The 24,952-nt window shown below is 42.9% G+C and overlaps 1 protein-coding gene across 9 annotated transcripts in view; it reads right to left on the minus strand.

Annotated features, from left to right (window-relative positions):
- The window catches only part of ENPP2 (ectonucleotide pyrophosphatase/phosphodiesterase 2), a 109,112-nt gene extending 98,790 nt beyond the window's left edge, over positions 1–10,322 (minus strand). For 8 of the 9 annotated variants that reach the window (XM_068525630.1, XM_068525628.1, XM_068525625.1 and 5 more), the window contains exon 1: positions 10,082–10,322. In XM_068525630.1, the coding sequence (XP_068381731.1) occupies positions 10,082–10,312 (231 nt within the window). In that variant the 5' untranslated portion in view covers positions 10,313–10,322. Of the gene's footprint in view, positions 1–9,863; positions 9,941–10,081 lie in introns of those variants that run through there. The other variant, XM_068525626.1, reaches the window with a different exon arrangement.
- Between the last annotated feature and the right edge of the window lie 14,630 nt (positions 10,323–24,952).

Genomic DNA, 24,952 nt, shown 5'->3' on the forward strand with positions numbered 1-24,952 from the left:
CTGATTAAAGTCAAGCAGCTTCCTGGAAATTGCTTGGCGGCCCTCATGTCACTATGTTGAATTAATATCTGAGCAGAATTAATGATGGAAAAACTCAATTATATCCAACACATCCAAAGTTTTGCAGTTGGATTTGTCAGTAATCAAACTGTGTCCTGAGAAAGCCCATTTTGTCAGTAAACAAAGCTTCTGTGTGGAGAAGAAATATTCTCTGCACATAAACACGGGTGCCTAAATTCCTGATAAATATTTGATAATAAGGACGTGGATGGAGTAGGTGCCTTCAGCCATCAGAGATCTTCCAACAAGTGGGATTATAAAATCATTCTCAGGGGATCTAGGGGAAAAGAAAAAAAATGAGAAATCTGGCTCAGCATGCCACAAACATGTCTTTCAAATTTTAAAGAAGGAAGATGATATTTGACATATCCATGAAGGTGAAAAGCATTGTGTTTTCATTAAAGTAGTGTGGCATTTAGTATCCAAAAGCGAATATTTGAGTTTCAGGTCTACCTCTTCCAAGCTTTGCAACTTTGAATAATTCACTTAGTCTCTCTGAGCCTCTGTTTCCTATCCCTAATGGGCATTCTTACAGAGACGTAAGAATGCCCATCTCTTAGGCTTTGATCAGGGTCAAAGGAGATCATGGTAATGAAAATGTTTGCTAACTGAAACAGCAATATATCGTCAGCTGTCTTTCCTAGGGACAACACCATAATCTCTGGTGACCAAAGAGCAAAATAATGTTGTATTGCTACCAGCTGAAGTCACGCTAAGGGAATTATGCTCTCATGAAATCTGTATTAATTCAAATCTGTATTAAGTCATAAGAAAGTATCACAAACTGGATGGCTTAAATAACAGAAATGTATTGTCTCTCAGTGCTGGAGGCTTAGATGTCCAAAATCAAGGTGTCAGGAGGGTTGGTTCCTTCTGAGGGCTGTGAGGGAGGGAACTGTTCCAGGCCCCTTTTCTTGGCTTCGTAGATGGCTGTCTTCTCTCTGTGCCTCTTCCCATCATCTTCCTCCACGTCTCTGCGTCGAATTTCCCCTTTTTATAAGGACACCAGTCATATTGGATTAAGGCCCACCCTGATGACCTCACTCTACTTTGATTACCTCTGTAAAGACCCTATGATGGTTAAATGTTACGTGTCAATGTGTTTGGGCTAAGGGATGCCCCTATAGCTGCCAAAACATTTCTGGGGGTGTCTGAGGGGTGTTTCTGGAAGTGACTAGCATTTGAATTGATTGAGTAAAGAAGATCACCCTCGGGACTTCCCTGGTGGTCAAGTGGTAAACAATCCGCCTTCCAGTGCAGAGGATGTGTGTTCCATCCCTGGTCGGGGAACTGAGATTCCACATGCCGCGGGGCAACTAAGCCTGCCCGCCACAACTATTGAGCTCACACACCTCAGTGAGACAGCCCACCTGCCGCAAACTACAAGCCGGGGCGCTCTGGCACCCTCGCGCCACAACTAGAGAGAGAAAACCCGCACGCCACTAGAGAGAAGCCTGTGCCCCGCAACGAAGAGACTGTGAGCCGTAACGAAAGATCCCACACGCCTCAACAAAGATCCCGTGTGCTGCAACTAAGTCTTGACGCATCCAAAAAAATAAGGAAAGTAAATTAAATAAATAAATTTTTTTAAAAAATCACCCTCAACAAGGCTGGTGAGCACCATCCAATCCCCTGAGGGCTTGAATCGAACAAAAAGATGGAGGAAGAGTGAATTTTCTCTTTTTGCTTGAGTTGGGACATCCATCTCCTTCTGCCCTCAATATCAGTGCTCCTGATTCTCAAACCTTTGGACTCAGACTGGGACTTACACCACTAACCCTGCAATTCTTTGGACTCAAAGTGAATTACACCACCAGTTTTCCTGGTTCTCCAGCTTGCAGACAACACATCAATGGTCTTCTCAGCCTCCATACTCGTGTGAGCCAATTCCTATTATAAATCTCTCTCTCACTCCATATACATATATCTATATATAGATATATGTATATAGTTGACCCTTGAACAACTCAAGGGTTGGGTGCTGACCTTCAGAGCAGTCGAAAACCTTTGTATAACTTTATAGTCGGCCTTCTGTACCCACAGTTCCTCACCTATGGATTCAACCAGCCTCAGACTGAGTAGAAATGTAGTACATATTTATTGAAAACAATCCACATATAAGTGGACCCATACAGTTCAAACCTGTGTTGTTCGAGGGTCAAGTGTATATCCTATTGATCCTGTTTCTCTGGAGAACCCTGACTAATATGGAACTTATCTCCAAATAAGATCGCATTTAAAGGTATTGGGGGTTAGGACTTCAAGGAGTGGGGGATAGACACAAATCAACCCATGACAAGATCTTTCATTTATTTTGTTAAAAAGTCACCAAACTGATTCACAGTGTTTCCCAACCAAGGCCTGCTTCTCAGATGAAACATTTCACTCTACAATGGAGACCTACCTGCTCCTTGAGTGTCTAAGAAGATGAATTATTTACTTTAGAATAAAGATCTAAGGCCATGGCCACGTATCTCCTCCAGACACCAGAACATTAGGCAGTGTCTCTCTTTTCAGAGAATTCTCTTTATCCTGCAACATACATGTCATCACTTTTCCTTATATTTAGCTTGGAAACAAAAACTTGTCACCTTGATAGAGTCACTGAAGTTTTTAGATTTCAAACTCAATTCATTGTTCAAGAAATGTATTCACTTGTTATCTCTCACTTCTGCATTAGCCCACAGATTGTTGATACATTTTCAAATCAGATACCTTCATAAAATTAGAGAATTAATAAGCGGAGACACACACACACACACACACACAAGTAATATCTCATATATAATAGATTTATATAACATAGAATAATAGTGAAGTTTTTAAAGTAAAATTAGACCTTTTTTAAACTCTTGCTTTCTTAACAACTCAATATCAGTTTTCGGTCAACTATCTTGCAATTTTAGAAAATGTAAATGTCCCATACAGATGGATATATGGGTACATGGCTGTATGTCTCAGAGGGTCATCAAAGCATTATTTGTAACATCAAAAGATAGAAACAACCTGATGTCCACCAGAAGTTAGTTAAACAAAGCATGAGACAGCCACAGAATGGAACACAATTCACCACCCCCCAAAGACCACGTTTTTGAAAAATATATAATGACATGGGGTAACACACTTGATATGTTTTAGTGAAAAGCAGGTTACAGAAGGATATGCATGATTCCAATTTTAAGACTACATGTGCATAAAAGAATATAGAAGGGATATTCACTGACATGTTAACATGCTTATCTATAGGTGCTATGATTGTAGACAATTTTTTGTTTCTTCCTGGTACTTTCCTTAAATTTTTTCTACAAAATGCATGAATCACTTTAAAAATGAATATATGACTTTTTCTAATAAATGGGAATTTTCTTCTGAAACGTTATTGCCTTACACATTGTACCATTCATACCATTGGGTGACTATTTTTCACAGATCTTAGTACTGGACTTCTAGGGGATAATAGAGGGAGATCAAATATTTATAAAAATAATTATGTACTTAGCACTTTAATGCAACCTACGATGTTATAAGAAGGCCTTGATGAAAAAGTATATTCTCAATGAAGTATACAGAATGCACAGAGGAGGAGTATTCCTGACATAGGAAATGGCGTAAGTAAACAAACATGCAGCAAAATGCCAGGTTTCCTCTGGGAGTAACAAAAACTTCAGTATGAGTTGTTTGTAAGGTTTCTAACAGAATGCCAGGGGATGAGGCAGGAATATTAAGTCAACGGATGGATGATCATAAAATTTATTGTTCAAACTAGGGCCTTTTGAGAGTGAACGTTGAGTGCTCATAATAGCTACTAGGAGACACCAGGCATGCACTAGGCATATACAGGGAAACCAGGACATAAGACTTCCCTACTAAGGGCTGGGTCACAGTGCGCCTTAAATGCCAGCCTAAGTAAGATATTTGAACTTCATACACACAATCTTGGAATCCTGGGGTTGGAAGGAAATGTCAATGCCCTCCAGCTTGGCCACCCCATCCCTGCCTCTCCAAATTTCCCAAGAATATTTAGCAAGCCTTTGTTTAAATATCTCTGTGACAAAGAATGCATTGCCTTGGAACAGCTCTGTTAGAAAATTCTTCATTGTATTGAGCTGAAATTTATCTCCCTGTATCTCCCACCCATTTGGCTCAGCACTGCCATCTCAGAGAGAAAAGCACAATACTAATCTCTCTTCCCATGGAGAGTGAAAGATGTAAAGACAGATAATATGGCTCTCTAGACTTTCTCCTTTGCAGGTTAAATGTCCTACAGACATCCTTCCTACAGCATCCCTGAAGTTTGTCACTATTTGCTTTGTATCTCCTAATTAGCTTTTAAAATGTTCCTCTCTTGTCATCTCCCTGCTACCATCTTCGTTGGAACCACCATCCCTTCTTGCTTATACTATAATAACTCCTCCTATGTCGTTTCTCTCCCTCTCTCTCTCTCTCTCTCTCTCTCGTTGACCATCCCTCCAACCCATTGTCCATACTGACCTTTCCAAAACACAAAACTGATTGTGACACTGCTTTGCTTACAACCTTCAATGGCTCCCTATTCTCCTCAGGATCAATTACAGCTTCAGAGCATGAAGTTCTAGCCCCGACCACCACTCTAGTCTCATCTCCCTCATCCCCTCTCCTCTGTGTGTGTATCCCTTCTCTCAGTTCCTTGCACAGGACTTTTGCCCTATGGAAGTTACTGTCACCTGCACTTGGAACCCTCTTCCCTATACCACCTGCGCCTTGATAACCCCTCCTCAGCTTTTGCGTTTCAATTTAAACATCACTGCCTCCAGAAAGTCTACCCCAATTCCATTAAGTCTGGATTAAAAACCCCTTCTTAAGTGGTTCCGCAGGGACCTAAGCTTCCCCTACTATACAAGTAAAACATTTAATTAAAATCACCTGCTTATTCATCTAACACCTTTGCTATATTGTGAACTCTGTGAGAGCAGGTCTGCTCTTTTCAGCACTGTTGTCATAAGTATCTAGCACAGTGATTGGCAAATAGTATGTATGTGTGTGTGTGTGTGTGTGTGTGTATATATATATATATATAATATATGTATGTGCTCAAAAAATGTGTTAATGTGTAGCACCCAGAACCAGATACAATTGTTCTAAATGTGGTCCGCATAATATAGATTAGAATGTCTATTGCCTTCCATGTGCTATACTCCATACCTCTTTTAATAAAACCTAACATTATTTTAGAAGAAACATCTCATGGTTGATTTTATTGTCAGTTTAAATCCCTAAACCTTAACTATATGAAGCCACCACTTCTGTCTTTAACTTCCCCTCTCTGTCTTTTCTCCCTCTCTCTCTCTCTCTCTCTCTCTCTCTCTCTCTGTCACACACAGCCAATAATTTGCAATTGATTTTTGGCAGCCATACATGATATATTTTATATCTATTTTTGCACACTGCTTCTAAAAATAAAAAGTCAAAGTATGCTACAACTTATTGATAACTTCTGGACTCCTAATCCTTATGCCTTTTCTCTGAGCAAATGTGATCAGTGTGCTATGCCTTCATGGATGTTAAGAATATCGAATAAAACAGGAATGAAGACGGACCCCAGTAGCATACCATCCTAAAGACGTCCATCTGTCAATCAGCTATTCTTTAGTAAATGCATTCAGTCATTAATCTGGCCCACATGCATGCTTGTAACCCAGAAGAATATCACAAGATCTGGGCCCTTCCTAAAATCAAGGTTTTTGAATTGATTAATGTTAAGTGAGTATCACCATGTTCCAGGTATTTTCACAAACTTTATTTTAGTCACCATTTCCAACACCTGTTATCCTTTTTAATAGATGATAAAACTGTCACTCAGAGAGAAAGTCACACAACTAGCAAGTGCCAAAGCAGGGACATGAGCCCAAGTCCTATGACTCCAAATTCAATGCCACATATTACACTGAGATCCTCTGAAAGAGAAAATATGCATTATTGGACTTATGTGGGCTCCTATTAATCACCACCTACTCTCCCAAATATCTGTTGAATGAATGAATTCTTTGATTCAAGATTCTTAACCCGAGGTTCATGACAACACAAGGGGGTCCAAGAGTAGGCTTGTATGAACCTCCTGAAAGTTTATGAAAAGTGCCATGTGTGTATATTGTGCATTTTTTCTGAGAAGAGTAATGTACATTTGAGTCTCAAAAGGACTGTGGCTCCAAACAAGAATAATTTGCAGTTTATCTAACTCTTCATCATCATTCACCTCTGTCTAGAGTTTCAAATGCACAAATTTCTTCAGAAAATCAAACTGAATTTTTTCATCTGTAGTCTCCAAAGCCTCCATCACTCTCTAGCAGCTCTTAGAGATCTCACATGTTGGTCCCTTCTGAGCCTTCCTTCTGGTGTCAAAAGATGCCAGCTTGTATCTTTGATATCAGCTTATCAAAAGGCTCTCTTAAAAGTCCACCCAGCTTGGCCTTCAACCTCTTCCCGGGCCAGGTACTATCCTGAAAATGATTCCTTTGCTTTCGCAAAGCCAAAGCAAAATTGCAAAAGGCTTTTCATGCAGCTTTTCCCAGCCTTGGGCAAGGTTGGGATAGATGTGGACAGCAAGAGGAGAAATCCACTGAGATGTGGATGGGAGAGGGAGCTGGTAGATCTGGAGACTTGCGGGATTATCCTAAGTACCCAGGAAGTCTAAAACCTTCTTTTGTTAAATAATTGGAAGACTACACCTTTTCCTGATAATCAGGGTTGACTTTCATTCTTCATTCTTTACCATATTGTATGATACATTGTATCTCTGTCATCTTATCCAATGCCTGGAGATCATAGTCATTGACAAGAACTGTACAAGAATTCACACAAACTTACTGAGCATCCTCATTGGGTCCAGGCTGTAGGCTCGAAGGATGCTCAGACAAACAGAGCTGATGCCTGCCCTCGAGGAGTCTACAGACCAGTGGCGGACAGACAAGTAAATAGATACTTGCAATAAAGAATGGTAAATGCTCTGCGAGAAGGAATAGAGGAAGCTCTGGGAGAAAAGGCGAGAGCCACCCACCCATTCTGGAGGAAGAGGAGCAGTCTCCAGGAGAAAGTGGCTCTCAGCTGAGTCCTTAGGGAAAAATAGAAGTCAGACCTAAGAGAAGGACAAAGAGGAAAGTCATGTTTAGTAATTAGTTTAATATGCCTAAATTTGCATACAACATGCATAAAGTGTGTATTAAAATGTGCATAAGATGGGAATAAAGACACAGACCTACTAGAGAATGGACTTGAGGATATGGGGAGGGGGAGGGGTGAGATGTGACAGGGTGAGAGAGTGTCATGGACATATATACACTACCAAATGTAAAATAGATAGCTAGTGGGAAGCAGCCGCATAGCACAGGGAGATCAGCTCGGTGCTTTGTGACCACCTAGAGGGGTGGGATAGGGAGGGTGGGAGGCAGGGAGATGCAAGAGGGAAGAGATATGGGAACATATGTATATGTATAACTGATTCACTTTGTTATAAAGCAGAAACTAACACACCATTGTAAAGCAATTATACTCCAATAAAGATGTTTAAAAAAAAAATCTCAAAAAAATAAAATAAAATGTGCATAATATGTGGAGAGGGAGTGACTGATGAGAGATAAAATGGAAGAGAAAGGCAAGTCCCAGAGAACCTGTGTACATCAACATTATTCTCAAAAGGAAAAAAATAGGAATCCACTGTAGACTTTTCAAAAGAGATCTGCATGATCATATTGCATTTTAGAAAGACCATTTGATACAGTATGGTGACAAGACAGGGGGCATGGGGATGGGTAGTACTGGCCTAAAATGAGACTAACAGAAAGTTGTGACCAGAATCAAATTTGGGGTGGTACTGACTTACACTAAAACAGTGGAAGCTGAACTGGAGACACAGGTATGTGTATGAAATGCATTAAGCAGGGAGAGCAGATAGGACTAGGTGTCATGAATGAAAGAGAGGAGTGATGATTCTGTCTAGGATGATTCTGTCATGTCTGGCTTGGACAACTAGGGATGCCATTTGAGCAGTGAGAATAGAAAAGGAGGAGCAGGCCTGGGAGAGAAAGGGAGAAGACAAATTCAGTTTGAACATGTTGATTTTAAGGTGCTCCATGGAGATGCACCTTGAAGTGGAGATGCTCTATAGAAAAGGTTGGTATTTAGGAGAAAGATCTGGATAGGCTATAGATTTGTCTGTAGTGGGTGAACCCATGGGGGTGGAAGAGGTTTCCTAGGGAGACTACTGGATGGAAAGGGAAGAGAGTCAAGGAACAGAGGGACACACCAACGCTGATGAAGGGAAGACCTTTAGAGGCATTAAATGAAACTCAAAAGGTCAGAGGGAAACCAGGGAAGCATGGTATCAAAGAATCCAGGACGGAGTTTAAAAAAAAAAGAAAGAAAGAAAGAAAGAGGGATGGGGGTGATGACCAACAGTTCAAAATGACACAGAGAAGACTTGGGGAAGGTTGAACGCAACACACTCTCTGGTTTAGCTCCCAAGAGGTCTCTGGTGGCCCTGGCCAAGGTTTGTCTTCAGAAGGGAGGGCAGAAGCCATTGACTGTGGGTGAGCAAGTTACTGGGTAGTGAGGGCATTGAGATGGTGAATGTCACCCACTCGTTCCAGAAGCTTGGTGGGGCCGACTTCCCTGGTGGCTCAGTGGTTAAGAATCTGTCTGCCAGTGCAGGGGACACCGGTTCAAGCCCTGGTCCGGAAAGATCCCACATGCCGCAGAGCAACTATTGAGCCTGTGGTCTAGAGCCTGCGAACCACAACTGCTGAAGCCCGCATCGCGGGCACCGCAACGAAGAGTAGCCCCGGCTCTCTGTAACTAGAGAAAGCCCGAGTGCAGCAACCGAGACCCAATGCGGCCCAAAATTAAATAAATTTATTTATTTAAATAAAAAACGTTTGGTGGGACGGTAAAGGAGAAACATTATTTTCAGCTAGAGAGGAAGTGCAGAAACTCAACACAAACATCGATTGACTGAAGTGCGGAAAACGTCCTATTCCCGGCAGACCCGGCTGGGTGAAAAATTCATAAACAAATGCCAGAACCGGCTTCCCTCTCTGCGTCCTGCTGAGCGCTAGAAAGGCTTTTCTTTTCATTGTCTTTATCAGTGAGAAACGGCTCGGTTCGGGGCTGAACCTGTTAAAATGAAACCAGAGTGTGTGGCAGGACAGCCATCGAAAGCCTTTGACCCACCGCTCGCACCTGAACGCCGGCTCTGCCCACTGCCCCTTCCGACCCTCCCCACCTGCCGTGTTTGCCCTGAGAGATTTCCAAGTCCGGAGCAGAAAGCACCCCTGCTCAGCTGAGACTCCGGGCTCCCTCAACTCTTCTCCAAAAACGAGCCAGATTCATCTGAAAGTCAGCTTGTTCAAATAGTGAAGTACAAAGGGCCGAGGGGCTGGCCGTGCCGCCGCCGGCTCTGTGCACGCGGGGCAGCGCCTTCCCTTTGTGGAGCCCCCGAGGGGACCCGGCCATGTGGAACGGGCTCCCTCCATCAGCGAGATGTCTGCTGCCTTTGGAGTCAAGTGTAGGATCCCACAGCACGTTACTGAAGCAGATGGCTTTAAAAATCCCTATCCTCCCTGCAAAGCCCTGGTCCAACAGGTAATCAGCCAAACGCCGAGCCCTCTCGCGGCCCCGGAGGACCGAGCTCCCCGAACCCCGCGACCCGCTGTGCCCAGGGGAGCTCCCACTTGGCACAGGTTCCAGCCGCGGTGACCGGAGACTCGTCCACGGCCCCCTCTCTGCAGGGACTACCGGCTGGGTTTCCAGAAACGAGATACGTATTTACAAACCCAAACATTCCCTGGCAACCAAAGCTCGAAATGAGTTCCGCTCTGCATCTCGCGCGCCTGGAAATCGCTGCAGCTGAGTGCACGGGAACGCAGCCCAACGGGGACCGCTTTCCGGCACATCCGGAGGCCCTTTGCAAGGTTTCTCGGCTGACAGAACAGCAGCTGGGACCCGGGAGCCCGAGCAATGGAGGACGGGGAGAGGGAGGCGCCTACCGTACCCGCTCGGCGCGGCGGCTCATCGCTGCGGCCGTCTGGGCGCCTGCTCCGGCCCGGGCGCTGCGGACGCGGCCTCTGCTGTGAGCTCTGCCCCGGACGGCTGCCTCGGGCTGCTCTTGTTTGCACTGGGCCGTTTGCTTTTGGGATTTCTCCAATGCAGATGTAGTCAGGGGGCCGCTGTCCCGGGGGACAATGATTCCATTGGAAGCTGGCCTTTGACAAGACTCACACATGACCTTTGACTAAAATGGCTTTGGGGAAGGAAAGTGACCGGAGGCTGAAGACCGGGCATCCAGGGCAGCCGTCCGCATTCCCACCCCCAACAGTGCCAAGTTAATTTTTCATCCCGTAATCTTTCAAGGAGAGTCTCTGTGAGGTTTGATTTGCCATTTCTCCCTCATTCTGCCGGATCCTTTATCCGGGGTTTCCGAAAGGATTTTGCTGCCGAAGTTTCCTGCCGTGTTGTTGATGAGTTCCCTGAATTAGCATTCCCAGGTTAAACGTGAGCAGTATATCGTACAAAGTCCTCTAACACTCTGGAAAATAATACCCCTATTTTTTTCCCCTAAAGCATGCTACAATTGACAAAGGGCTTGTGACAATCATGCTGTCACTTGGCCTCCCAAACAATGCCAGGAAGACTCTCCTATTACTGCCATTTTACACGTAAAGAAAAAGAAGCTCCAGAAAAATAAGATATTTGCCCAGTTACCCAACCAGAAAGTGAAATCTGAGTCTTCTCAATCACATTCTGTCCACATCCACAAACCACCCACCTCCCTGCTGGGTGACCCACCCCAGTAACTTAATTATAACACATAAGCACATGTTATAATGCATAATATACAGCAAGAGTAACTATAGAATATTTTAATATTTGAATTATAAAAGTGTTAGAAAGTGTTTTAAAATAATAGCTGTTTTGGTTAAGGATATCCACAGATATCTTGAGTTCATTGACTACGTTTTTTTTATTGTCTAATTTTTTCTCTTTACCAGCTGCTAAGAGAATGCTATAGGAACCAGACTGGCAACCCTGAGGTGCTGGTACAAGCCTAGGGATTCCTGAGGCTGCTACGAGAGTCTGTCACTAGTCATGATCAGAGCCTTTTTCCCTCCTTTTTCTGGGTCCTTCCAGATGGTAAAATGCTAAATAGAAGGGGAAGAGGCTGTGGGATTGTAAAGAAAGCCGCTGTGAACAAGGAGGCAGCGTCCCAGAATTTTAGTGTGATGAGGAGAGCTGTGACGGGGGTCTGCGGAGATGCTCTAGAGATGCCTGGTCTGGCAAATGGCATCACTCTCATTTTTCCGCTTAGAGAAGGGGAAAGGGGGTGATACACTCAGTCTGGGAGGATTGGAAGGAGTCGGCCAGGAGGAGAAGAGGAAGAAGGACATCACTGACTCATACAACATCATGTCCAAAAGCTGTCCTGATGCCTTTGGCAAACTGAAAATAGTTCCTGCAGACAAGAGCAGAGGGTGTGGGAGGCTGTGTCTAGAGAGGAGGGTGTGGGTTTGGACTCTGACCAGCCTCCTGTGTCACCTGAGGGAATTTGGACTTCATCCTGCGGAACCCAATGGGTTAATATAACTGGCTCCAGGTTACCAGCTCACAAGAAAAGGATGCAGGAGTCATATTCTGTTCTACAACAAGAAAAATATATCTATCAACCTGGCTTGGTGGTTATGGGCATTGGCTTCATCAGACAGATGCAGTTTCTTCTTCTTCTTCCTAGCTACAAAAATGCGAGCAATATATTTAACCTCACTAAGCCTCAGTTCTCTCATCTGTAAAATGGGGATTATGGTACATGCTATGAGAATTAAATGAAATTATGTAGGTAAAACCCCTTGCCTTTCTTCTGGCATACAGTCGTGCTCAGCAACAGGTAGCTACTGTTATCTTTTAAAGTATTGATGCTTTAATGTGTGCAGCAGCTACCATGGAATAGGAACTCCCTTCCTTCCAGCTCATTCCCTTCTCCCCATTATACTTTTTTGGCTTTTGACTCATTAGAGTTTGTCCTCTGTTCTTTCCACTTTGTTCCTCCTTCTCGACATTACTTCCTTCCTTTATGTCCCAGTCTAGACTTTAATGTCGGTTTCGATCTTACTCTCCTTCCACCTCAGTTTGTTCATTTCCTGGTCCAACCACTGCCATACCATCTGCAAAACCTTCAGCCACGATGTAAAGGTCTGCTAGAGCTACACAGCATCACGTACCGTGTCCACTGGCACCACCAGCTATGTGTGCTCTGCAGCCTAGGTGCCGTGTCCAGCACCACTGTATTCCTTATGAGTGTCCCTGGTCAGCCCACCTCTTCACTTCCACAAAGTCACTCTTCCCACCCCTGCAGAACCCGGACCCCACTCCCAGCTGACTTTCAGCAAACGACCTCCTCTCCCCCAGCAAAGGGCACAAGGGCTATCTGGAGGGAACTCTGCTTCCTGGCCTTGCACCAGAAAACTTATTTCCAGTCTCCACACCTTGCCTCCCACTTTCGAAGTGGCCCTCCTTCTGTGTGCTATGGAATCCCTCTCTTCCCATGTCTTCTGGAACATTCTTTCATCAGCCATCCTTCTATCTTTCAGTTTCTTCTTTACTGATTTCACTAGTTCATTTATTCATCAGACATTTATACATTACATGTGTAAATTACATGACAGTCAGCATCTTTGATTCTGGGAATACAAGAATAAATAAAGGGCCTCCCTGGTGGCGCAGTGGTTGAGAATCTGACTGCCAATGCAGGGGACGCGGGTTCGAGCCCTGGTCTGGGAAGATCCCACATGCCGCGGAGCAACTCGGCCCGTGAGCCACAATTACTGAGCCTGCGCGTCTGGAGCCTGTGCTCGGCAACGAGAGAGGCCGCGATAGTGAGAGGCCCGCGCACCGCGATGAAGAGTGGCCCCCGCTTGCCACAACTAGAGAAGGCCCTCGCACAGAAACGAAGACCCAACAAAGCCATACATACATACATACATACATAAAAAGAATGTAAGCAGAGAAGAATAGCATTAAAAAAATTAAAAATTAAAAATTAAAAAAAAAAGAATAAATAAAATATCACAGTCGTTAAACATATTCAACTGTCTCTCATACAATGTACTCCGTTTTTCCTAATATGGTCTGAATACATGCCTGTTCGTTTTAACAACAATAACAACAACACACACACACACCACATGTGTCCCTGTCTAGAACATACTTCCTGTGGATCTTCCAAGGTCAGTTCCTTCCTTTACAACCAGGCTTAAAGTCACCTCCTCAAAGAGACCTTCCCTGACAGCCAATCTAGGGAACCTTCCTCTCCCTCATTATCAGCTATCTGTTAGCCTTCTTTATTTCCGTCACATCATTTATCCCATGTCGTAATGAGAGATTCTCTTGTTCCCTTACTTGCCTATTTCCTGCTGCTTCCACTAGTCTGAACCTTCATGAGGGCTTGGACCCATCTTTTAGTCACTGCTGTATCCCCAGTGCCCAGGGTGTACTTAATAGGCTCTCAGAAAACATTTGTTGATTGTTAAACCCCCAAGTGCCACAACCATCTTTGCCTTAATCTTTTTTCATTTTTTATCTCCATCAGACATCCTACTGGTTTTCAACATTGACTACAATTAGAATTCCCTGAGGAGTTTTGAAAAATCCTGATGCCCAGAGCACCCTCTGGGGTGAGACCTTGCTACTAGTTTTTGTAAGCTTTCCAGGCAATTGTAAAAGCCAAGCTTGAGACCACTGACCTAACCTCTGCCTGACATGTGGGTGATGCTTGAGAAGGAAATGAACGGACGAATGAATGATTCAAGGGATGCGGTCATTTAGCTCCTGCTTATCCTTCAATCCTCTTCCCCTGAGTCCTCCCACTCATCATGTTATCCAGGCATGCAAACCGCAAAACAAGCCCTGCACTATCCTTGCTCCAAGCTTTCACATAATATCAGCTCTACCAAGAGCACCCATAGAGCATCTCAGCTGTCTAAGGAGTTTCCTTGCCTCTGGACTTGCCGGTAAAATCTGGATTTGGGCTCAATACCATCTCCTCTGCCAGATCTTTCCCAGTGTCCCCAAAGGGCTCACCTTTCTCTTTGCACATGTCCCCGTTAGAGCCATTGTGCTGCCGCCAGCAGCTGTGTCATGATTGGTTTTGACCCGGTGATCCTTTCTCCTTGTACCCCCATGTCTTGCAGACCGCCCTACCAAAGACAAATTAATGGATTATCACATTAAACAAATTTTTTAAGAGATGCTCTATGTTTATTTTTTGTTTGGGGATTTTTAACAGCCTAACTGAGCTATAAATCACATAACATACAATTCCTCAATTTAAATGGTACAAGTCACGGTTTTTAGGATATTCACAGGGTTAACTATCACCACAATCAATTCTAGAACATTTTCCTCACTCGAAAAAGAAACATCGTACCCATTAATTATCACTCCCCATGACTCCTCAGCCTCCCAGCCCTAGATAACCACTAATCTACTTTCTGTCTCTATAGATTTGTCTATTCTGGACATTTCATATAAATGGAATCATACAATACTTGTTTTTTTTGTGTGTGTGATAGGCATTTACTTCCACATTTGAAGACTTATTTGGCCGCAGGATCCCTCTCACATGGAGTCGATGTGGCAGAATATGGACTCTGTAGAGAGAGCTTGGAGGACAAACCAAAGCAGTATTTCTTAGACCACATTACACAGCAACCTGGTAAATTACCAAATTCCTGAGCTGGGGGAAGGAGGATACAGGGATTAGCTACACCTGCTATCGCAGAAGAAAGGGAGAGGGGATGGATTCCCGGACGGCTCAGCTCTGCCTCACCAGTCCCATCACAGCCAGGCCACTGGGACAGGACCTCCTGCACCAAAAGGACCCCACACTGGGGACAAACTGCCTGGATCAGACTCTAGTTTTGCCACATGTTAGCTGTTACTCTTCATTCCCAGCTACCTCATTTCTAAAAAGAGGATAAAAACAACCCTACCTTATAAGCACCACATCATAGGATCGTGATAAAGATTAAATGAGGGGATGCATAGCAAGTGCACAGCACAGCACTTGGGCCATTATAAGTGCCTGATAAATATTTATGGTGTTGTACTTGTCGATGTTTGACCACAGCTGTTTTCATATTGTTCTTCTAAGTAAAATTTAATATGGAAAGAGGGTTCTGCTGCTTTACAAAATAATTCAAACCGTTATTCTAGGAAAACTTCACACACCATGCAGATACCTACTGCCAGACGGTCATCTGTGTTTTGCTTGATGAAAGTAGGGACAGTGGCAAGATTTAGCTGAAGCCAAAGAGTACTTGTTAATGGAAAGTTGGAGAGAGGAGATGGATTAGGTCCATTCCTGGCATAAAAAGCTGATGGAGAGAACCTAGTTCTTCCCACCAAATGCACATCAGTGCCATTAGCAGGCAGCGGATGTAGGCTAAATGGACCCTGTGTCTTGTCTTGTTTATCTGCACTCCTCTCCAGCAATTTCTTTACTTTCCTTTTACTATTCTTATGTGTCAGCCCTGCCTCTGGCATCCTCTGCTAAGCCCTCCTATGGTGTCTCTTAGGTACCTCTGAATTCAACATGTAGGTAGCTACAAACAACAAATGCTGGAGAGGGTGTGGAGAAAAGGGAACCCTCTTGCACTGTTGGTGGGAATGTAAATTGATACAGCCACTATGGAGAACAGTATGGAGGTGCCTTGAAAAACTAAAAATAGAACTACCAATGACCCAGCAATCCCACTACTGGGAATATACCCTGAGAAAACCATAATTCAAAAAGACACATGCACCCCAATGTTCACTGAAGCTCTATTTACAATAGCCAGGTCATGGAAGCAACCTAAATGCCCACTGACAGACGAATGGACAAAGAAGATGTGGCACATATATACAGTGGAATATTACTCAGCCATAAAAAGGAACGAAATTGGGTCATTTGTAGTGAGGTGTTTGGACCTAGAGACTGTCATACAGAGTGAAGTCAGAAAGAGAAAAACAAATACTGTATATTAATATATGTGGAATATATGTGGAATCTAGAAAAATGGTACAGATGAACTGGTTTACAAGGCAGAAATAGAGACACAGATGTAGAGAACAAACGTATGGACACCAAGGCGGGAAGCGGGGTTGGGGGTTGGTGATGGTGGGATGAACTGGGAGATTGGGATTGACATATATACACTAATATGTATAAAATAGGTAACTAATCAGAACCTGCTGTATAAAAAATAAATTAAATTAAATTTAAAAAAATCACATAGGTGGCTGAGCCTTGGTAGGCAATCCAATGGTCAGACACAACCACCTGTAGCAAGTGGGCACAGGATCTACCCACTTTGCTCTCAAGTGGCCAATCACCCTGCCAGCTCCAGGGGAGCTGCTCTTGCGTGTAAACATCCAGTGTCTATTTCGAGTTACAGAGGGTAATTCGCGGACCTTCATCTGACTTCCGCTGCTTTGAATGGCCTTTCCTGCACATCTGGCAAACCTCTGTACAGATTCGGCTCAACTGTCTCTCTTTCTTGACTTCCTCCCCTCTGCGATCTCACAGCCCCTGTACACGCCCGTGGGGCGGCGCCTAGACAGTGCCCACTCATCACCTGTGCATATGACTGTGAACAACTAAAACACAAGGACCTTTTTCATTTATTTCTGTGTCTCCCATTAATAGCCCTGGGCCTAGCACACGAGGCTCGTTCCTCCAATTTTACAGATATATATTGAGAGCCTATTATGTGCTGACACTTCAAAGTGCAAATATTTCATAGAAGCACGGGAGTTTCACTTTGAAAGGAGTTTTGAGACAAGCAAATGAAGCCCAGAAAAGGTTGTGTCTTATCAAGTTTCTCCAATGCCTGAGAAAGGAAAATACTGGGGATAGAATTCAACTCTCCTGACACCTTGTTCTTTTAAGGCAGGGATTTTTTTTTTTCTTTGGATAAAATAACAGATTTCTGGGGACTTCCCTGGTGATCCAGTGGTTACGACTCCGCATTTCCACTGCAGGGGTCACAGGTCGATTCCTGGTCAGGGAACTAAGATCCCACACGCCGCATGGTGAGGCCAAAAACTAAATAAATAAAATAAAATAACAGATTCTTGAACATGGTTAGAAAACTAGAGAAAATATGAATGATTATTCTGTTCATTAATGGTTTTTCCAGATCAAACACTAGCCCTCAAAGCACCCCTGAGTTGGTGAGGGAGGATATTAACACAGACCAGTGCAAACCTGCAGTGTGGCTAATTCCTTTACCGTCTGACTCCCTGTCCTTCTCACACCCACCCCTGCTGGCTCACGTCTCACCCACGCCAGGCCAACCAAGGGCCTGTAAAAATTTAACTTGGTGCGATTGCACAACCATGAAAGCTCAAGTTGCTTTTCGGGGTAATGAATGAGACTCTTCAATTGCCTTGTGAAAATGTTTCCAATGCGAGGAAAAACAGAACAAGTTGTCACAAACATCAGTGTGCCCGTCAGGCTCAGGTGAGATGATTATACAACAAAAGGTCATAGGCGACACTCATTTGGGCCAGCTTGGAGGACAAACAGAATCTTGTGCTGTTTCTCTACCTGCTCCTTTGTTGAATGTCTATTGTTAAGAGCCCTTTTGGAAGTGATGGTTATGTTTGTTAGCTTTGATTTGGTGTCTGCATATGGCCAAACTCATCAAATTATATCCGTTAGATATGTGCAGGTTTTTTATATCAATTACACCTCAGTAAATGGGTTTTAAAAAAAAAGAAAAAGAAACTATTTCCTCACTGAGTCAAAATCATGGTGCAGCAAATCCACTATCCTGTGTCTCTCACCAAGGTGGGCTTTTTGTAAGATAGAGCAAGACTGTAATGCCTGCCTGGCTCCTTGAAGGCTGCTGCTGAGTTTCTCTTAACTACTCATGTTGGCACTAACTCCAGTGAACGCCACTCCTTAAGGCCAGGCCACCATAACCTCTCATCTGGACCACTGAGAAAGTCACCTAACCATTCTCCTTGACTCCAGTTTGAAGTCTTTTAACCTACCCTCCATGCTGCAGCCAGACAGATCGTCCTAAAATTCCAACCTGACCTAATTCCTCTGCTTAATACACTACAGGGTTTCCCATTGTCCCAAAGATAAAGTGTTCATTCCATAATCTAGTTTAGCGATAATCTGGTCAAGGTTGCTGCCTATAGACAAAAGTTTCTAGCTAAGGAGTCAAGTGAACTAGAACTTGGTCCGTGTTCCACGTGCCAAGCCATGAGCCCTAGCACTGGCCCATTCTGCCTAAGATCCAGGAAGGGCTGGAGATCCCCCCTGGATGACCTATTACTTCCTGCTGTAGGTGCATATCTAACAGCCCCTATACCTGTTTCCATCTTAACCTCAGCATTATAATCCCGTCATATTAGCATCTCAAAATTCCCCTCTGTCTTGCTTCTGACTCTTTGCCCATGTTCTCCTCCACCTGAACTTCTCTTCATTCTTCTCTTCACCTGGGTAAGTCACATTCTTCTTTCTTCTCTCCACTTAAATATCGCCTTCCCTGACCCTCTTGGATTAGCTTAGGAGCCCCCAGTATGTGTTCTCAAAGCACCATGTGTTTTTCATAACAGTGTGCTCATTCTATGGTTTTATAATTGCCCATTTATCTCTTTACTTGAGAGCAGGGACTGTACCATGGTCCTGTGTAACTTTCTTGTCTAGGTGTTCAATGGATATCTGTTGATTAAAGAAATGAATGAATAAATGGATGGATGCATAAACATATTTTTAAAGAACCTTGAACTCATGTTTCCAATGAACATCACATTTTGACTAAAAGTGCTCCAAAATCTTATTACCTACTGTCCTATAATGGTCTTAAATGTATTTTTTTCTGCCTTCACAGAATGCATTTGAAAGGGTGGAACTCTAGGAACTGGGAACTCACCTTAGCTCATCCAAAATCACAGCTTTCCCATTTTACAGACTAAAAATGCCAGACTTCTTTCTTTGTAGTCTTGATGGATGTCTCCAAATGAAAAGATGCTGGTCTTTCCAAGGTGTCTTCAACTCATGGGCCTGTCCACCTTCCCCCAACATGGCACCCAAGGCAACACAGTGGAAGGCCTTGAATATTTTCGTGAGGAGTTTTGCATTCATCCTGTGGGTAATAGGGAGTTCATGAAGAGTCTTAAACAAGGGAGTGTCATATTCATTTTTGTGTCTTGAGCAATTGCTCTAGAAGGGGTAGGGAAGATGAGAGCCTGTGGGCAGAGAAGTGAGAAAGAAAGCCACTGGAATATCCAAGCAAGAGATGATGAAGGCCTGGACCTTGATCATGGCAATGGAGATAAGGATGCAAATTTTTTTTAAAAATTGAGAAGGAAAAATCTCTTGGACTTGATTAAATATGGTAATAAGAGAGGGAGAAGAATCAGGAAAGATCCTAGGATTTCTAGCTTCAGCAACTGGGTCACTGGTGGTACCATCATCTGAGCTCAGTACTATGAAGATAGAGAGTTCACTAAGATGTATTCAGTTTAAGTTATGGACTTTCCTAAGAAGTAAAGGTAGGAATTATCTCTGTACACACAGTTTCAGACATACCTCATATATAATAGGTGCTCAAAATGCTTCTTAAATTGAATTGAAGGTGGAGTACATCCTACATATAGAATTTTCAATAACTAATTTCAACTGCATCTTTTGTCAAATTCCATGCAAAGAGTCATCCAACCATACTGCTCTCATATTAACATAAATATAAGATTTATCCATATGACAAGCTAAGAAATTTCAACCCCCTGGAAAGTATGACTAAGAAATTTTACTGCAATAATAATTTTCACTAAGTGGTGGAAGGAGTCAGGAAAAGGGATAGCTATTATAACAACCACAAATTGGTCCAGGGCTACACTTGGCTTTCAATTTCACTACAAATTTCAGAGAAGCCATAAAAGATTCTAGTGAAATCTGGTTGGTTGATTAGAAACATGCGAAGGAACCCCAAACAGGCACGTGTTTCACATTTCCTACTCCAAAGTTTGCCAGGTATTAATCATCGTCCTCTCTGTGTTATTCCAGAAAACATAATCACTCCAGCTGGTCTTTTGGAAGGACAGGACTGGGGTCAGGAGAGCATCCACAAATCCAGAACTTCCACAGAGGATTAGAGAGTAAATGCCATACAGAGGGAAAGCTGCCACACATAACTTTCCCCATCTTCCCAGACCCTGCTTCCCCAACATGGCCCTCCATATGCCTGCCCTCAGCCCCGCCCTTGCTCACCTCCACAGCAGAAGAGAAAAGAGAGTTTGGAGATGTAGCCTCTCGAGTGAGAATACTGTTGCCTCAGCCGAACATCTCCCTCCCCAGAACACAGATTCCAGAATGGAACAGGGACACGCTTTGGGGCCAGAAAGTCCCCAAATTTGAAACCAAACTCCACCATCTACTCTGGGTAATTTACTTAACCTCTTTGAGCCTCAGATTTCTTCCTTTCCAAAACGAGGATAATAAGACCTACTTTGAAAGGTGAAGAATGAATGAGGTAATTTATGTAAAACACATACGTGTGTGATATTAGCAAACCTGTCTGGACCCTTCCTGTCCCCTTCCTTCTGTATGGTGACCTGCCCAAGGAAGCGTGGAGCCCAAACTGTCATTCAACACAATCCCCACTCACAGAAGTCCCACGGGAATGAGTCAACTTTCCCAGCAACTGGAGCCCTGATCAGGTGCTCTGAAGGGGGCTCAGATTCACCTACTCCTCCTGGGACTCACAGAGCAGCTGAGAAGATAGCAAATCTAGCCTCTCTCAGATTAAAGTGCTACCAGAGCAAGGATGATGACAAAGCTAGTTTTGCCTGGAACAGTCAGGTCAGAGCTCATAAATGAGGCATCATTTGAACTGGGCCTTAATGGATGACTAAAAATTTTCTGGGAAGGAATCAGAGACATTCATGCAAAAGGGGGAAATAAATAAAGACAATGAGGTCATGACGTGCTCAAGAAACTATAACAAGATAGGTATGGCTAGAGGAGAGGCAATGTCCGGGGAGGGTGGGCAGACCCATGAGTGAAGACATCTTCGAAAAACCAGCATCTTTTCATTTGGAAACATCCGTCAAGACTACAAGGAAAGAAGTCTGACACTTTTAGTCTGTAAAATGGGAAAGACGTGGTTTTGGATGAGCTGAGTTCCCAACTCCTAGAGCTTCGCCCTTTCAAATGCATTCTGTGAAGGCAGAAAAAAAAAATATTTAAGACAAATACGGGACAGTACACAGTAAGATTTCAGAGCTCTTTTATTCAAAATGTGATGTTCATTGGAAACATGAGGGCAAGAATTTTTTTTAAAAAAATGTTTATGCATCCATCCATTTATTCATCCATTTCTTTCATCAAGAGAAATGCTGGGGAAGAACAGTATGGAGGTTCCTTAAAAAACTAAAACTAGAACTACCATATAACCCAGCAATCCCACTACTGAGCATATACCCTGAGAAAACCATAATTCAAAAAGAGTCATGTACCACAATGTTCACTGAAGCACTATTTTCAATAGCCAGGATATGGAAGCAACCTAAGTGTCCATCGACCAATGAACAGATAAAGATGTGGCACATATATACAATGTAATATTACTCAGCCATAAAAAGGAACAAAATTGAGTCATTTGTAGTGAGGTGGATGGACCTAGAGTCTGGCATACAGAGTGAAGTAAGTCAGAAAGAGAGAAACAAATACCGTCTGCTAACACACATACATGGAATCTAAAAAAACAGTACTGATCAACCTAGTGGCAGGGCAGGAATAAAGACGCAGATGTAGAGAATGTACTTGAGGACACGAGCGGGGGGAAGGGGAAGCTGGGACAAAGTGAGAGAGTAGCACTGACATATATACACTACCAAATGTAAAATAGATAGCTAGTGGGAAGCAGCTGCATAGCACAGGGAGATCAGCTCGGTGCTTTGTGACCACCTAGAGGGGTGGGATAGGGAGGGTGGGACGGAGATGCAAGAGGGAGGAGATATGGGGATACATGTATACATATAGCTGATTCACTTTGTTGTACAGCAGAAACTAACACAACATTGTAAAGCAATTATATTCTGATAAAGATATTTAAATAATTAATTAATGTTAAAAAAAGAATGACCGATCACCTCAAGCGTTGGCAAGGCAATGAAGCAACTGGCCCTCTCATATGTTGCTGGTGGGGCACCAATGGTCCAAACACTTTGGGAAACTATTTGGTAGTTTCTTATAAAGTTAAACATATACCCATCCTATGGCCCAGAAACCCCACTCCTAGGAATATGTCTACAGAAATGAATACATAGAGCCACAAAAATACTAGTGCAAGAACTTTGAGTAACTTTATGCATAATAGCAAAAAAAAAAAAAGAGAGAGAGAAATGCTGGGAGCTGGTGTTAGCGAGGTCAGCTGGGTTAGCTTACCATGCGAGGCAGAGCTTCTGGATTTATCCTACAAGTAATGCAGGATCATTAAAGAGATTTGAAATTTCTCTTTTGAATTTGATTGTATTTTGTATTTAGCCTTTTTATTCTCATTATGAAAACCATACGCATATTTAAAAAATTATTCAAGCAGTACAAATGGAGGTAATAAAAAATGAATCCCTCTCTTCATCCCAGAATACTGGGTTTACTCCTGCTCCTCAATCTGGGCTCTATCCAGTTCTTAGAAATGTCTCTTCCTTTCCAATATTATTTTAAAATCCACCCATTTTTTCTTTCATACTTTTATGACTTCCTATTTTATGTTTACATTTTTAATCAATCAAGAGTTTGTTTTGCTATAAGGTGTCATATCTAGATTTGATTTGATTTTTCATTCTTTGTGTCTTTCCTTTAAAAGATGATGTTACCCTCATTTCAATTTATTGACATGATAGCGGTGCTTGTCCTTAGTTACATTCTCTTTGTTATGTTTTCTATTCTTAATGCTTCCTCTGTTTTCTAACTTTTGGTCCATGGTCTGTTTTTATCTTCTTCGATATGTCTGCTTTTCTTTTTTTCACTTCTTTTTTTTTTTTTTTTTTTTTTTGGCTGCACTGCACAGCCTGTGGGATCTTAGTTCCCTGACCAGGTATTGAACCCAGGCCCCCTGCAATGGAAGCCTGGATCCCTAGCCACTGGACTGCCAGGGAATTTCCTTTCATTTCTTTACAGAGAACTACCTGATGGAAGAACAAGGAATCTACCTTGTAGCGAAGGCTCTTATGTCAGCAGTGTTTGGTGTGTACGTGTCTACCTGTATATGTCAGTTGACCCTGATATGATTATCACCTGTCTACTGTAAACTCTCAGTCTGAGAACTCTTGTAGAGATGGCATGTCTGCAGGATTCTCTTTTGATTCCACTTTCCGCGACACTCCACAGTGGGGAACTGGAACTTAGATACTTTCTTAGTCCATCCACAACCCCACACATTGCTGTTTCAGGCACAGTTGGCTCATTAATGATGTGCTGCCTCTTTTTAAAGACCACTACGGCAATACAGATTTACTATTATTGTCTTTCCTCAATTAGATCCAAATTTTACTATGCTTAGCAATTATCCTTCAGAATTTGAGGTCATAGGTATTTCCTAAGTTCTTTGAAAATAAAAATTCTCTTTTCTTTTTTTTCAGTTGGTTTTAGAAGATGTCAATAGAATTGGAGTAGAAATAGCTATCCACCCCTGTTTTAGCCAAAATTTCTCCATTGAAAATAGTTAAGTAGAAGAGAATATGTTGACATAAGACTAATTATGATTTTGACAGATGGACTGGAGCGGAAAGATAATGGAGGCCGGGAAACCAATTAGGAGGCTAGCGTGCTCATCCAAAACAGAAGAGAGGTGGAGCAAACCCAAACTAGGGTGGTGGTGGCAGTGAGGGGGAAGAGAAAAAGTCTGGGAGAAATTCTGCAGGCCAAACTGACAGGACTTTGTGACTGATTAAAAGGGAAGATTAGGCCAAGTGAAAAAGAAAAAGATAACTTGGTGGATGGCCATGTATTAGCTGAGAGAGGAAATACAGCAGAGGGAAAAGTTTATTTTTTAATATGTTGAAGTTCCTGGGACATTCAGAGGAAGATAGAAAGCAAGCAGTTGGAAACACAGAACTGAAATTCAGGAAAGAGTCAGGGCAATCGGTGTGGATTTAGAAGTCTCCAGCACATTGAAAGCTGTAGTGGCTGGAGCCATGAAATAGATTAATTTGCCAAGAAAGAGAGTATAAAGTAGAGGAGGATGAAGATGGAAGCAGGAGAACACCAGTATTTAAGGGGCTGGTGGGGAGAGCTGAGCCCATGAAGGATAGAATTGTAAAGGCCGGAAGAAAACAAGAAGCAGTGGCATTGTGAAAAACAACAGGAGAGAGAAGCAAGAAAGGGGTATAGTCAGCAATGTCCAGTGCTGACAAGGGTTATAAAGCAAGCACTGAAATTGTCCACAGAATTTGGCAATTGGTGAGAGCAATTTGGGGAGGAAGGAAGGAGAGTGGAGGGGAAAATGACAAACTAATAATAAGTATCTAATACATACCGGGCAATACACTAGTATTTTGCATATATCATTACAGTTAATCTTCACAAAAATCCCCCAGAAGAGAAAACAGAGGCTAACAGACATTAAGTAACCCTTGTGCCATCACACAGAAGCTAAGGAGGCAGCTAGATTTACACGCAAGCTTGTCCTGCATTCAAAGCACCATCCTGTTTCCACTATGTTAATTTCCAAGTCAGATTAGAATAACTGAACAAATGCCTGTAAACTAAAAAATGTAATATACTTCAGATCATAGTTTCCTAGTGATTGTCATGCAAAACATAATCACTGTACCCAGGGCTGTGTTGGTACAATGTTAGCCTATCAGC

Source organism: Eschrichtius robustus, chromosome 17 (genome assembly GCF_028021215.1).
Source record: "Eschrichtius robustus isolate mEscRob2 chromosome 17, mEscRob2.pri, whole genome shotgun sequence".
Lineage (NCBI taxonomy): Eukaryota > Metazoa > Chordata > Mammalia > Artiodactyla > Eschrichtiidae > Eschrichtius > Eschrichtius robustus.